Source organism: Barbus barbus (genome assembly GCF_936440315.1).
Source record: "Barbus barbus genome assembly, chromosome: 38".
In the NCBI taxonomy this organism is placed as follows: Eukaryota; Metazoa; Chordata; class Actinopteri; order Cypriniformes; family Cyprinidae; genus Barbus; species Barbus barbus.
The window spans coordinates 4,448,529-4,463,637 of record NC_136716.1 but is presented as its reverse complement, the minus strand read 5'-3'; the positions used below and the strand labels follow the sequence as shown (position 1 = coordinate 4,463,637).

The window sequence follows — 15,109 nt, the reverse complement described above, 5'->3', positions numbered from 1 at the left end:
TTCTATTGTTTTTTGTTTTGTTTTTTCAGCAGGGCAGTGTCTGTGAATTTTACATTTTAGTACTCTCACTGTATGAACGTTTAAAGGCAGTAAAAAGAACAACAGCATTAAGTTATAGTTTGATGGTGTTAATTGAACACTGCCTTATGAGCAGCTAATATCTGTCACATCTAATGTTCTTTCTCAGTGATACACTGATCAATAGTAAAAACTTCTGGTGACTTTGAAAGCATCAGAAGTGCCCACATATGGCGTGGTGATGGTGTTGTTATCCATGATTTGTTTGTAGTGTCCAAAGTGTTGAATCCGGTAGGTTCCTGTCTGTGCCGTGAGCGGGATGTGCCACTCCACTTTTGACCGACTCCGGCCAGCAAGTCCTTTAATCCAGTGAAACCTGAATACACAAAATGAGTCTACATTATAGTGCATATTGATTTCTAATTAATAACATTACAATTTAACATTTTTATATGATTTGTCCCAGTTTTGAAATTTAGGTTTGTCTCTGTGCTCAAAGAATTTTAAAAACTGATATCAAATAAATCAACATTCAATCATAAAGCCCTTTTTATCAGTTCCAGTTTTGCTGACTTACTGTGTTTTGCCTTTACACAGTATGTCAGACTGACTAATCTAGAATTCCTATAGCGATCACACATGGATTTCGGCCTGAGGATTGCACTGGCTATATTATAAGTGATAAGACCTTGACTCAGCGTTTGCCTTATCGGGGATAGACCTTGAAAGATACCATCAGCATTAAGATGGCTTTATTAACTCAAGTAAAAGTATAGACGAATACAAATGAATATGATAACATTAAAAATGCCTCTTTCTTCAGCATGTACTGTATGTCTGAAGAAAACACATTACCTCGTTTCCCACGATGCATCTGTGTGAACTATTTCCCATGAATCGGTGTCGTTGTGAAACCTCTCCACTGTGACAAATGTCTTATCTCTCTGATATTATAATCACCACAGATTAGTTATATCTCATACATAAAAGAGCATGTATTGCAAGAGATTATTGTAGAGTTACTGCTAGTAAAGAACTCACCATATCTCCAGAGTGTCTCGGGTTTCCAGCGACAAATGTGACGAATGCAATTTCTCCCTTTAGAATAAACATATCACATAAAGCTTGCCAATTTATAATAGTGAGCTTATCTTTCACTAGTACAGTGTTAATGTACAGTCACAATTTTTCAAGCGTAGCGGTTTTTAAAAAGAAGTCACATTCAAACCAAGCATTTTATATGTTGGCCAATGCAGCAAAATCACTTTTTTAATGTTACAAAAACTACATGGAGAAGTTTTTCACCCTCACGTGAAACTCCCAAAAGTGTGGATTCCTATTGAAATGGTTGATTTTGCTTGAAAAAATTGCGCCAAACAATGGTAAATGTGACTGCACCTTTACAGTACTGATTGTGCATCACAATTATTGACCTACCACTTTATAGACAGGGTTAACCTGCTCTAAGACATCGCCAAATGTGGTGTCAGCTGGTGCTACATCTGCCACCGGGTCCTTCACTTGATTAAAAAGTTTGTCTTCATCAAAGAAAGGGGGTTCAGGACCCTTCGGCAGCTCTCCTATAGTTCCCTGTGGAAGGTTGGTTTATTCATGAGATAAGCCAGGCCATTTCATTTCATCAAAATGTCACAAATGACTGTAAGGCAGCAGAGCGTTACATGAGCTATAGCTTTGGCCAGGCCTCTGTAGCGCTGGATATAAGCCGAGAGAGTGTGAGGGCCAAAAATGGTGGATGCGCCCTCATATCGCTGGATCTGTGAGGATAGAGGAAAAAGACAGACACGTATTTTTTTGGGATCACTGATGTACCTTGGAGCACCATGTACTGTAAATACCATGACTTTTTTTTACATTGTGTTTTCTAGCATACACACCTGATACTCTTCGTATGTAGTGATGTAGTGTGTGTAGATGTTGCACAGACCAGCAACAACCACTTCTGCATTAGCGAAAGACTCTTTCACCTCCAGCTCCTATGGAAATCAAGTGAAATGGTTATGACATCAACTTTTACAAAACCTTTTTTTTCTGTACATATTTAAAAATAAAAAAAAATTCGGTAACATGGTTTGAAGGACATATTCTCACTATTAACTCACACATGCACATATTAATACCTTATTCTGCATAACCATATTCTAAATCCCCATACAAATTTAACAACTACCTTATTAACTATTAATAAGCAGCAAATTACGACTATATTAAGGCAAAAGTTGTAGTTAATAGTTTTTTAATAGTGAGAAATTGGGACAGATGTGGACCTCTGGTCAAAGGTTTGGAATCATTTGTTTTTCAATATTTTTAATGTAATTAAAAATATTTCGGTTATTCCTGTGATGCAAATCTGAATTTTCAGCAGCCATTTCTTTAGTTTTCAGTGTCACGTGATACTTCAGAAATCATTCTAATATGCTGATTGGCTGAAATATTTCTTATCAATGTTAAAAAAAGTTTTTGCTGTTTAACATTTTCATATAAACTGTAAAGATAAAAAAAAAAAATGATCAAAAGTGACAGTAAAGACATGTATAATATGCAGTAACAAAAGATTTCTATTTTAAATTCTGCAAAACAGCAAACAGCAAAAACTCGTTTCAATGTTGATAAGAACCATTTTTAAATCAAGTACCAAAATCAGCATATTAGAGTGATTTCTAAAGCATCGTGTGGCACTGAAGACTGGAGTAATGATGCTGAAAATTCAGCTTTTGCATCAGAGGAATAAATTACATTCAAACAAATATAAAAAATACAGTTATTTTTACATAACATAAAATTATTATTCTTACTGTATTTTTGATCAAATAAATGCAGCCTTGGTGAGCATTAGAGACTTCTTTCAAAGTCATTAAAAAGTCTTAAATATACAAACAATATTACCAGTAGTGTATGTGCAATTCTCACCTTTTTGACTGCCTCTCGTATCCTTCTCCCTGACATGGTACTAGAACATAGAAGACAATTTAGGGTAATTGGCTCATTATAGAGCCACTGTTTTCTATATTAACCTTTCCTAACAGAACTCACGTAAATTCACCTGGGACCGCAACTACGGCTAAAGAGCCAATAGTGATGATCTGAACGTCCACAATGGCTGGATGCCATGGGAGGGGCGAATCCATCTGGATAAAAACAATTATCAATGTTATTATTTCGATTGTCATGTACTTATAAAAAGTGCCAATTCTGGAGCGATTTTCCCTTTTGGCACATTCTTATCTTAACAAAAGATAACATTTTGTTTATCAGGTTTTATAATTCTGTTTCTTCATGAGCTCTAATTGTCCTCGTACCTCCCCAGTGCTGAAGAGGATTGGTTTAGGTCGATGACAAGCTGTGGTCTCATTGGATGGCGTTCCCAAAATCGCATCTCTTATTCCATCCCAGAAAGGATCTCCATCTGTATCCCCTGGTCACAAGAAAACGCATGACCATAATTATCTGCCAGTCAAATATGTAACCATAAGAACTGGCAAAGTACTTGCCAAACACGTGACATAGCTATATTTGTTTATGAAACGCATCTCCTTACCTTGTATGAAGTCTAACTCTCCTCCTCCATCAGTTGTACCAGCAGCAAAACTGTGGCCCAGAGCAGGTTTACACGTCCGTCCCTAATGACAGAAACAGTGTTGGCATGAACACTGATTAAGCTCTAAAGACAGCATCTGTGACGTTCCACTGATAGCTATAGAAAATATTTTTCACTGTTCTTTACAGATACATGTTTTGGTGATGCACTTAAATTTGGAAATTTGGGAATTTAAAAGCAGAAATGTGAGTTTAGATTTTTGTGTTAATGAACCTACAGGAATTATACACTTCAAAATGTGTTTCTGATCTGTAAAGTTGTATTAAATTGTCCTTTTGAGATGAAACTATACTGTACCCAATTGCACTTTACGAATCTTTATGTTTTTGTTAAGTGAGCTTACATAAACATGACATCGAAACACAATTTTGCACAAAGTTGGTGTTTCACTAGTCAAATGCTTGCACGTATAATTATCTAAATTCATGTATAAAGTCAAACAATTGCAATTTGACCGTGTTTTCTTATAGTTCACCCAAAAGTGTAAAACAATGTGTATTTTAAAAAGTGCTATTCAAATATAATTGACTTGACTACTCTTTTAGAAAATGTTCCTGGTCTCATTAGCCATATTTTATGCATAGGAACCCTGTACTCACTGCGTGAGTGGAGTTTATTGGGACAGTCTCATCGGTCATGTTGACCCACTGATGTGCGCCATAAATGGGCCCATGTAGCTCCTGCTTTGCACTGCTGTACAGCTCCTGCAGAACAAAACAACTAGGTAAAGTAATGCACTCACACCACAATCACTGATACACATCAGGATCAAACAATATGACAAATGATACAAACCTTTGCTTTTTTATACATATTCTCTCCTATGATCCTGGTGCTTTCAAACATGTCCTCACCCGGTCCAAAAGCTACGCATGCTTTTTTCTGTTGAAAGGGACATGGAGCGTGAACATTTCTAAGTGTCTGCAAATATTTAAGTTGAAATACAAAACATAATGTTTCAATCAATCATATATATATATATATTATAGAAATTATACAGGTGCATCTATTTTACATATTGTTTCCTGAATACCCCACATATTGTGTGTAAAAACTAGTACAAATCTATAGTGCATGTTGAACAATCCTGTTAATATACAGCATGTTTATAATAATTACTCACTCCACCGATGGGACAGGAGCTGTTAAGGTAGTCACACTTCTCGCCTGTGTTCACACAGACGGGGCCAAGAATGTTGGGAGATGAATCTCCAAGATTACTAGAGGAAAAGCCGGCTACAAAAGGACCCTGGAGGTACACAGAGTGTGATGCATTAGTGCGGAGCTTTTCATACTGTCCCCAAGTCAAAAAGTCTATTAAAGATAACTGCCGACATAAGCAACAGAAATTTTATCTTCTGTTTAATTTATAGGACAAACAGATCTTGCAAAATAACAGCATTAATTAACATCTTCAATAAATCTCTTGTGTTTAGAGCATTCTCAGGGGAACTATTGATTTTATTGAATGTCCTTGTGAACTCTTCAAGTAGATTACAACTAATAAAGTCAAATAATTAACCTTGAAGATGGGGCTCAGAGGGAAAGGCTGTAATTAAAAGGTTGACCTTTTACCTCACCGGGTAGAAAGCCAATATTTTTCTCTTGCTCGAAGGCATAGGAGGCGTAGCCGAGGTTGTCCGAGCTCACCATACGATTGGTGTTATTCATACTGACAGGATGAACAGCAAACCAGCTGAGGGCAGATATATAGCCAAAAAATTAATACATTTGCATCTATTATCAATGTATTTGGTGAAGTCAGTTACCTTTAAGACCATAAGATCTTGCTATGTTTGCACTGGAACGTAAATGGTATATTATACCTGAGCAAGCCCATACCATCCCCGTCCAGATCTGTGAATTTCATGATGACAATCTGCTTGTCTGTGTTGAATTCATATCTGGGTTGGAAACAGAGTCAGAAATGAATGCGTTTTGACTTACAGCTGTATTGATGGTAGGGGATGTTTGTCAAATTTTACTGTAAAACAACTTTGAGACAAAACAGCAAATACATAAATGTTACAAAAATAATATTACAACATAGAGAAATGGACCCTTTTCACATTTCCAGGCTTCTCAGAAGTGGAAGTAGTCAACTTCTATCCTGGTGAATGAAAACTACAACAAATATACACTAAAACAAATGCTGCTATAAAGCACTAAAAGTGGTTCTTTGGCTCGTAATCATATGGGAATCACTTTTGGTGCTTCAGTGGTTCTTCACCGGTTCTTTGGCATGACTGCGGGGCTATATAGCACCGCTACCGTATACAGAACCTTTTAAGCTCCTGTATGGTTCTTCAGTGGTTCTTTGGGGTGATTAAGGTGCTATAGAGCACCACTGCCGTACAAAGAACCTGTTAAGCCCCTTTAAAGATTTAGGCCCAGAGTTTAGCACCATTTTTGTTGAAGAAATACAATGCAATATGGCACCTCTTATGGTTCTACATAGCACCATTTGACAAAGGTGCTGTATAGCACCTTTAAAGATATGGTGCTATATAGCACCAAAAATGGTTCCCCTATGATTATGAGCCAAGAATCAGCATTTACTTACATAATATGAATAAAAAAAATACTAAGAAGGTCAATGGGACCCAAAATGGTTTGGTTCAGAATATCAGAATATCTTGTTTTGTGTTCTACAGAAGTAATAAAAGCTGATTTCTGACACTGGTGGGATTTGAGTTCCTTTAAACTGCAGCTGGATCAATATGAGCACATCAGCACACAAACAAACCTGTTTCTCTCCTCCTCGGGGTTGTTCATGTATGAATGTGGGCTTCTGTTCAAGTTGTTGTCGATCAGTTGTCCTTTATTTATAAAAATTCGTCCAGGTCTCAAATTCCTGTGAGCTATATCAATGCTCTGATGCAGAGGATGGAAAATATGATCAATGACATACTGAAGGTAATTCAAAGGGTACACATTTATTATATTAGAAATGCATTTCAAATGAGAGCAGGCCAGTAAAGCATACCTTGACTATGCCACTGACGATGGCTTGTATAGACGGCTTAATGTAGCCTTTACTGGTGATCATAAAGAGGGTGTACTGGAAATAGCCGCCCACGCCTGAATGTGTGTGTGTGCCACTCATGACCACATTGTCCTGTCTGTACAGGTCTCCGTATTTCGCCTTTAGTTCTTGCAGCACCTAAAGTGGTTTGGGAAATTTTTTTTAAATACACCCTCATAATACAATTCAAATGAGATTTGGGCCAAATTGATTTGGGCAATATTGCTGTTACACTTTACCTCAAGCATACACGATACGATCAAACTGATGCGAATAAAGCTCATAATCAAAGGAATCATAATAGTAAAATATGTGGCACGTGCTGATTTTAAATCACAATAAAACAGCATGTAAATACTGCAGTATTTGAAATAAACTATATGTAAACACAGACACTAACAAGTACGAATATGCCAGAAATGATCATAAGGAGAAAATATAGTTTGAAACATGAATCAGATTATTAGATATGCAAGAACTTTTAGTTTCAGATTTTTTAAATTATACATTTTATACAGTTCTGTCCTAAAAATTTGATTTAATAATTCCCAAAAAGTCAAGTGGTGTAACATAATGATATAAAATAATAATAACAATATAAAATCCTGACAGGTTTATTATAATATGTAATTTAAAAAATCAAAAATATTTTTCAAAGTAGAAAGTACGTGCAAAAACATTTTTGAAAAGCTTTTTTAGAACATAGTAGTGTTATATAATTGTCAACTCATAAATAATACAAAAAAATAGTAGCAAACTACTTAAACACTTAATCAAGAGCTTTTTAATAACAATCTAGTACTATATATTTCGAATTTCTAGGAGTATATATTCAAATAATAATAATTATTATTATTATTAAATGTGTTCTTTGTATTTGTGAAATTTATTAGCAATTCTCCTTCACCGTGTCAATGACAATGTGTGTGCGTGTGTGTATATATCATTCCGTTTGGGGTCATTTATATATATAGGCCTATAATATATAATATAATGGCCATTATCAATGACCCACATGCTATTATAAGAGAAGTGCTTTATGTAAACTTTTCCCATGACTACAGAAGATGAAACCCGGAATAATGTGTGTGCTACCTCTAGCCTCAGTCTCTGAGAGACCATGCCGATGTCTGCAGTGACGAACACCACTCTTTTACTGCCATCGTCCACGATGAAGGCTCTGCTGAACAGACGTGTGTGGATCCCTCTCGCCGTCTGCTCAGTATTAGCGTAACCCATCTTTTCCACAAACAAAAAAAACTAAATCAGCATTCACAAGAATCTTAAAGGTCGTCGATATCTGTCCTTTATCATCACATCTGATCAGCGCACAGTCATAAACATTATCAGTCTAACAACAGATGAATATCAACGTCCAGCTATAAGGCCTCACCAATAATCAAACAGAACAGCTGGAATTTGTTTCAGAGTAATGAAATGATCAAAATCTAAGGAATCAACTGAACAGAAAGAGACTGAGAGAAATTAAACTGACCATAGGCAGATCGGCCACAGGCCCGGTACAGTCAGCTCGACCCACACCGACCAGATAAGGGTTCTCTGGAGGATCCACTGATGGGCTCGGCTCCTCTGGAGTCACTTCTTCTGGTGCACAAATAATTCAAACCAGACACAATATGATTTTTCAATAAGCTTATGAATGGAAAAAAATACATTGAGATTCTAAAGTCTGAGTAAACATTTTTCAAAAGTAAAGCCTACATCAAATTTTCTGCACTCCAACCCCTTAAATAACTAAAAATATTTCAAAATTTTAAATATATGAATATAAAATCAAAACTTTTTCCTAGGTCTTAGAATGTGTAACTACAGAAAAAGACCAACACATTTTAGTTTACATGCTATCGTTTTCTTGTAATTAAACCATGTGAACAGTTCAGAATTACTTTAAAACACGTAATTACGTTTTTCTGAATCCAGTTTGAGGGCCAGGACTGTTATTAACCCCACTGAGACCGCTGTCATCAAAAGGAAGAGAACTATGAGGGAGATCTCCAGACCATTGAGCCGACAGCACTCAGTCTTACGCGCCATCACCCTTCACTGAGACACACAGAGCACATGCTTGCCACACAAAATATAAACACATATAACACACTAAACAACTGATCAGATATGTGAGAACATTGCCACTTAAACACAAAAAAGCAAAGAGCAAGTGTGTAAAGTTTGAAGCATTAATCCATATTTCTATGTTGCTAATATGTCATAACACTACACTTCAAATGTTTGAGGTTGATATATTTTTATGCTAATATTTTATTATTTAAAATATTATATTTTGTAAATGCAATTTGTTCCTGTGATGGAACAGCTGAATTTTCAGCCATTATTCCAGTCTTCAGTGTTCAGAAATCATTCTAATATGCTGATTTGCTGCTGAAGTAGTATTTCTTCTTATTATCAACAGTTGCGCTGCTTCATATTTTTAGGGAAGCATTCATACTTGTTTTCAGGATTTTTTTAAATTATTATTTTAATAAACACAAAGCTCAAAAGATCAGCATTTATTTGAAATAGAAAAAAATGTAATAAAGTCATCAGTCACTTTTGATCAATTTCACACACCATTGCTAAATAAAAGTATTAATTTGCACTTATGATGCTCATAAGTTTACATACCCCTTGCAGAATATGCAACAGTTGTTAATCATCTATGCAACAATAGACCGTATTAACATTCAAGAGTATGTAGACTTTTAAACTGGTTCAGTTTTTAAATTCAGTTTTTGTTGTTTGTTTGTTTTTTTTACTTCATGTAAACATCTTTATGTGAAACTGCTTATTCACTACAGTACTAAATAAAAAAATAACATGCAATTGTTATGATCTGTCTTATTTTGTTTAAATTATTAACATATTGCTTTTAAAGGGAAACATAATATGAAACAATATCAACCAGGTGAATCATTTTCCTGATCTATATAATAAGTGGAAAAAGTACTTACATGTGCTACTTTGGTCCCAAACCTCTGAAAGGTGTAGATTTTGTGAAACAAGCGAATCAAGTATGGAACAAGTGCACACTTATAGTGTATACAGCACAAGGACAAAGGTAATATTCTCTGCACTGTTTATAGCCATATTCCATGTTGACAGTGTGAAACCAAACTCTCAGATTAGATTAGTTGCATAACGTAAGAGATACAGCAGACAACATCAAGACGGTAATTTTAACCAAATGGAGAATTTTCAGTTAATAATAAATGTAACAAAATAAATGAAAATGTTAAGAGTAAATTTCTAAAAAAATAAATAAAACAACAACAAAACAATTGTGATACAGTGCCCTCCATAAGTATTGGAACAGCAAAGACAAAATTGCTCTGTTGGCTGTGGAGTCAAGATATTTGCAAATATGATTAAAAGATGAATATGAGACAAAACTACAGAATTTCACATTTTATTATTAGCCGTTTCAACACATACATGTTTTACCAAATAAAAAGAACAGCACTTTTAGAGTTCATCGCACTCATTGATGTGAGCATAAGTATTGGGACAGTTGAACATAAGGCAGATATAAAAGATTAAAAGCTATTATTTAGTTGCAGATCTCTTGCACACAATCACAGCAGTGAGTCTGTGACCCATAGACATCACCAGACTCTTGGTCTCATCCTTTGAAATACTTTTCCCAGCCTTTAATGCAGCCAATCCCAATTGTTGCTTGTTTTGGGGAGTTTCTGCCTTCACTCTCCTCTCCAGCTGGTGAAATTCATGTTCAATCAGATTTAAATCTGGAGATTGACTTGGGCAATCTAAGACTTTCCATTTCTTTGCCCTTATAAATTCCTTGACTGAACTGGCAGGGTGTTTTGGGTCATTGTCCTGATGCAATATGAAGCACTTCCCAATAAATCTGGTGACATTTTCTTGAATATTGGTAGGCAAGATAGTTTTGTACCCTTCCAAATTAATTCTGCTACTGTCATCATACATTAAGTCATCAGTAAAGTTGAGAGGGCCTGCTCCAGAGACAGCCATGCATGCCCATACCACGACACCACCTCCACCATGCTTTACAGATGAGGCTGTGTGCTTGGGATCATTTGCAGTTCCCTTTTTTCTCCACATTTTTGCTTTCCCATCACTTAGATAAAGGTTCATCTTTGTCTCATCGGTCCATAAACACAGTTCCAAAACTCTTCTGGCTCACCTTTGTGGTTTTTTGCAAACTCTAATCTTGCCTTTCTATTTCTGGTGCTGGTCAGAGGTTTGCATCTTGCTGTGTAGCATCTGTAACTCTGTGTCAAAGTCTCGTGAGGACAGTAGATTGTCAGAGCATCACCCCAACTTTCTGGAAGTTGTTGGTGATTTTACAGACACGTCTTTTAGAATTCATTTTCACAGCTTTTATGATTTTTCTGTCATCAACTACTGTTGTTTTCTCAGCCGATCAGGTAGTTGTTGGTTGCTGGTGGTTTCCAAACTCTTTATTTCTCCATGCTCTTTGTTTTTGCTAGAGCTCTAACTGACTTCCTCTTTTCTTTTAGCATCCAAATTGCTTGCTTTTCTCTCAAAGTCAGCTCCCTCGTCTTCATCCTGGTTTGTGTGTTTCATCATCGAATGCAAGATTCAGAATGCAGAAGTAATGGATATAACACATTCCCTGCTTTTAATACCTGAAGAATTAATGCAACAGGACACAGCTGATCACTTAGAAAGACCTGTGAGGCAACTGCTCCAATACTTATGCTCACATCAGATAGAGGGATGAAACTCTAAAAGTGCTGAACGTCTTAGCTGGTAAAACATCTATGTGTTGAATCACCCAATAATAAAATGTGACATTCTGTAGTTTTGTCTCATATTCATCTTTTAATCATATTTATAAATGTCTTGACTTCACAACAGAGCAATTTTGTCTTTACTGTTCCAATACTTTTGGAGGGCACTGTATATGCAGTACAAAAAGAGGCTGAAGGCTTTGATTTCTTCCAAGTTGTGAAATGCTTAAGTCTAGAAGGTTCAAAGTGGGATGCAGCAAATAAAATGTATTATTGGTGTGGGTAAAATGGTGTAGTAATGAATAAGTATCAATAATAGACCCTTCTTGCCCTGTGTTAAGCTATGCTTTTTCCATCATGTGTATACTCCCTAAAAATGTAACTAATTTCATTATGTAGTTATGCAATATGCGTTGTGCTGGCATGACGAGGCATGACGAACCAAAACACAATGAGTTTTAAAGACTAAACCCGCCGCCATGGAGTGAAGTTGGAGTCTAGAATTAATGTGGAGCAGTGTTGTTTAGCGGTGGGAGAAATTGTAGGACATGATCATATTGTCTCGGCATCGCGAATGAACAGTGCAATTGTTATTTTTTTAAAAACAGTTGAAAAGGCAAATGACGTTCTTCAAAGCGGCGTTGTGTTGAATGGTTCACTCGTGACGGTTTTACCTTTGAGTACCCCGTCAAAAAAGATCATACTGTCCAACGTACCTCCGTTTATCAAAGATGAAATACTGGTGCAAGAGATATCTCGGTTTGGAAAACTGGTTTCCCCTATAAAGAAAATCCCTCTCGGGTGCAAGTCACCTTAGTGAAACATCTAGTCTCATTCAGAAGACAAGTTTTCATGGTTCTGAAAAATGGAATTGATGAGATCGATCTGGTTTATAAGTTCAAAATTGATGGGTTCGATTATACAGTGTTTGCAACATCTGGCACTACAATTAAATGTTTTAGTTGTGGTAAGATCGGACATCTAGATCGTGATTGTTCTAATAAAAAGGACAGTGCAGGTGCGAGCACAAGCACGGGACTGGGGTTTTCTGATCTTCCTTTGGTTGAGATCGCGAGTGACACAGTCACTGCCGGTATGTCTGTGGTGGAAGCCGGTGAGATTGAGCCCGGGCTGATCACAGTTGTGGCTGTTGAGAATAACCCTGATACACGTAAGATTGTTACCTAGCCTAGTAAAAGTGATACTCCCTCGATGTCTGATGAGCAGGCTGAACATTTTGAAAACGTTTGTGTAATAGAGGATGATGAAATTGATGTGGAAGACAATGTTTATTTTGAAAAGGAAGCTAAATTTGGGAAGTCGTGGCCTAATGGTTAGAGAGTCGGACTCGTAATCGAAAAGTTGCGAGTTCGAGCCCCCGGCCGGCAGGAATTGTAGGTGGGGGGAGGGAATGTCCAGCGCTCTCTCCACCCTCAATACCACGACTGAGGTGCCCTTGAGCAAGGCACCGAACCCCCAACTGCTCCCCGGGCGCTGCAGCATGGCTGCCCACTGCTCCGGGTGTGTGTTCACGGTGTGTGTGTGTGTGTGTGTGTGCATTTGTTCACTACTCACTGCTGTGTGTGTGCACTTGGATGGGTTAAACGCAGAGCACCAATTTCGAGTATGGGTAACCATACTTGACAATACGTCACGACTTGACTTGACTTTTTTTTTTTTTTTTTTTTTTTTTTTTTTTAAATCTGTTTTCAAGATCCCAGTTAAAAGAAAGAAAAAAAAAGCTGTAGAAAAGCTTTTAAACAAGTAAAGAAAGATGAGGGTGGTAATGAGAATGTGGGTTCAGACAGTGATAGAGATTCCTCTGATTCAAATGTGTCTCAGGGTTCAAATTTGTCTATAAGTTCGCAAAGCGAAAACTTGGATTGTTTGCATAAAGCTGATGACATTAGTAAATTTCTGCAAGAAACAAAGGAATTGAAAGGAGTGCAAGTTGAATTTTTTTTCCCTGATTGTAAACAATTCATCAATGATGTAAGGTATCTAATGAAAGAGGGAGCCTTTCAAGATGTGGAGATTTACTGTCTTAGAAAACTTGTGAACAAACTTAAAAAAAAAGTTGTAAAGATGATGAGGCTGTCAATTTATAAAATTCTGACAAAAATTGTTTCTTTGGCAGCTCTTCTATTTTTTTTTGTTCTGGTCTCTAAAACAAAAATGACAAATTTTTAAATCGGATCTTTAAACTTAAATGGTGCCAGAGATGGTCTTAAAAGAATGATGTTATTTGAGTTTATTAGACAAAAGCAAACAGATATTCTGTTTTTACAAGAAACACACAGTGATTTTAAAAATGAGACCGACTGGAGAAGAGAATGGGACGGACAGATTGTCCTGAGTCACAAATCCTCTATTAGTGGAGGTGTTGCTGTTTTGTTTTCAAAACATTTTTTTACCTCTGTCTTGTGAAGTTGAGGAGGTAATAAGTGGTCGTTTTTTAAAGGTCAAAGTGAAATTTGAGAAAATCACTATGGTGCTTCTGAATTTATATGCAGCTACACAGGGATTAGAAAGAGTTATTTTCTTTGATAAGGTAGATGCTGTTTTGAAAGATTTAAATCCAGAAGGTATGTTATTTTTAGGTGGGGATTTTAATTGTACTGCTAATGATAAGTTAGATAGGAATCATATAGAACCACACGCTGCTTCTCAGAGAACACTCATACGACTAATTGAAACTCATGATTTATGTGATATATGGAGAAATATGAATCAAGATGTTAGACAGTACACTTGGGCCCATAGTACTGAACATACTATCTCCTTGGCATGACTTGATAGAATTTATAGTGTTCAACATCAACGTAATCTTTTAAAATTTAGTAAAATTATTCCAGTGGAGTTTTCTGATCACAGCTTAGTTCTGTGCAGTGTTTCAATGAAGTGTGTGAAGTATAAGAGTGCATACTGGATCTTTAATACTTCATTGTTAAATGATACAAATTTTATGGATAATTTAAAACATTTTTGGGAAACTTTTACGCAGCAAAAACTTTTTTATGCTTCTTTACTGCAATGGTGGGACTGCGGAAAAGTTCTTATTAAGGATTTTTGTCAAAAGTAGACTGTGAATGCTACTCGAGACATAGCCCAAACAATGAAGATTTTAGAAACAGAAATTATTGTTTTGCAGGATTTATTAGCATCTAAAAAAAAAAAATAGAAAACACTTTGATGGTTTAAAGAAAAAAAAAAGCAATTCTGGTAGACCTGTTGGGAGTTAAAACACAGGGAGCTTTAGTCTGTTCACGGTTTCAAACTGTGACACAAATGGACACTCCCTCAAAAAAAATGAAAAAAGGTCAAAGTAAAATGATTCTTTACGCTCAGCTACAGAACAAGAACTAACAGAGCCTGCTGATATACGTAGCTATGCTGTAGAGTTTTTTTCAGACCTTTATAAATCTGAACTGAGGGAATGGGGTGCAGATGCTGAGAGTTTCCTTGAAGGACTGCCAAAGGTGGATGAAGAGTCCAACAATGAATTACAACAGATTTAGTCATTACAAGAGCTTTATGCTGCCATGATGAGCATGGAAAATGGTAAATCTCCAGGAATTGACGGGCTACCTGTTGAGTTTTACAAGGCTCTATGGCCCGTCACAGGAGAAGATCTGCTGGCAGTTCTTATTGACAGTCTAAAAAGAGGAATATTGCCACTAAGTTGTAGAAGAGCAGTCA

The 15,109-nt window shown here is 36.4% G+C and overlaps 1 protein-coding gene across 1 annotated transcript; it reads right to left on the bottom strand.

Annotated features, from left to right (window-relative positions):
- Positions 1–198: 198 nt before the first annotated feature.
- Positions 199–8,714, bottom strand: LOC306858164 (neutral ceramidase; the record flags this gene model as incomplete). The annotated part of the gene is made up of 20 exons (XM_079398561.1): positions 199–394; positions 874–962; positions 1,060–1,116; positions 1,456–1,608; positions 1,698–1,793; positions 1,914–2,012; positions 2,947–2,986; positions 3,070–3,164; positions 3,336–3,451; positions 3,575–3,656; positions 4,234–4,338; positions 4,430–4,516; positions 4,758–4,883; positions 5,210–5,330; positions 5,461–5,538; positions 6,381–6,508; positions 6,621–6,797; positions 7,755–7,898; positions 8,155–8,264; positions 8,585–8,714. 20 exons carry the CDS (start codon positions 8,712–8,714, stop codon positions 199–201), a joined length of 2,229 nt encoding a protein of 742 aa, XP_079254687.1.
- Between the last annotated feature and the right edge of the window lie 6,395 nt (positions 8,715–15,109).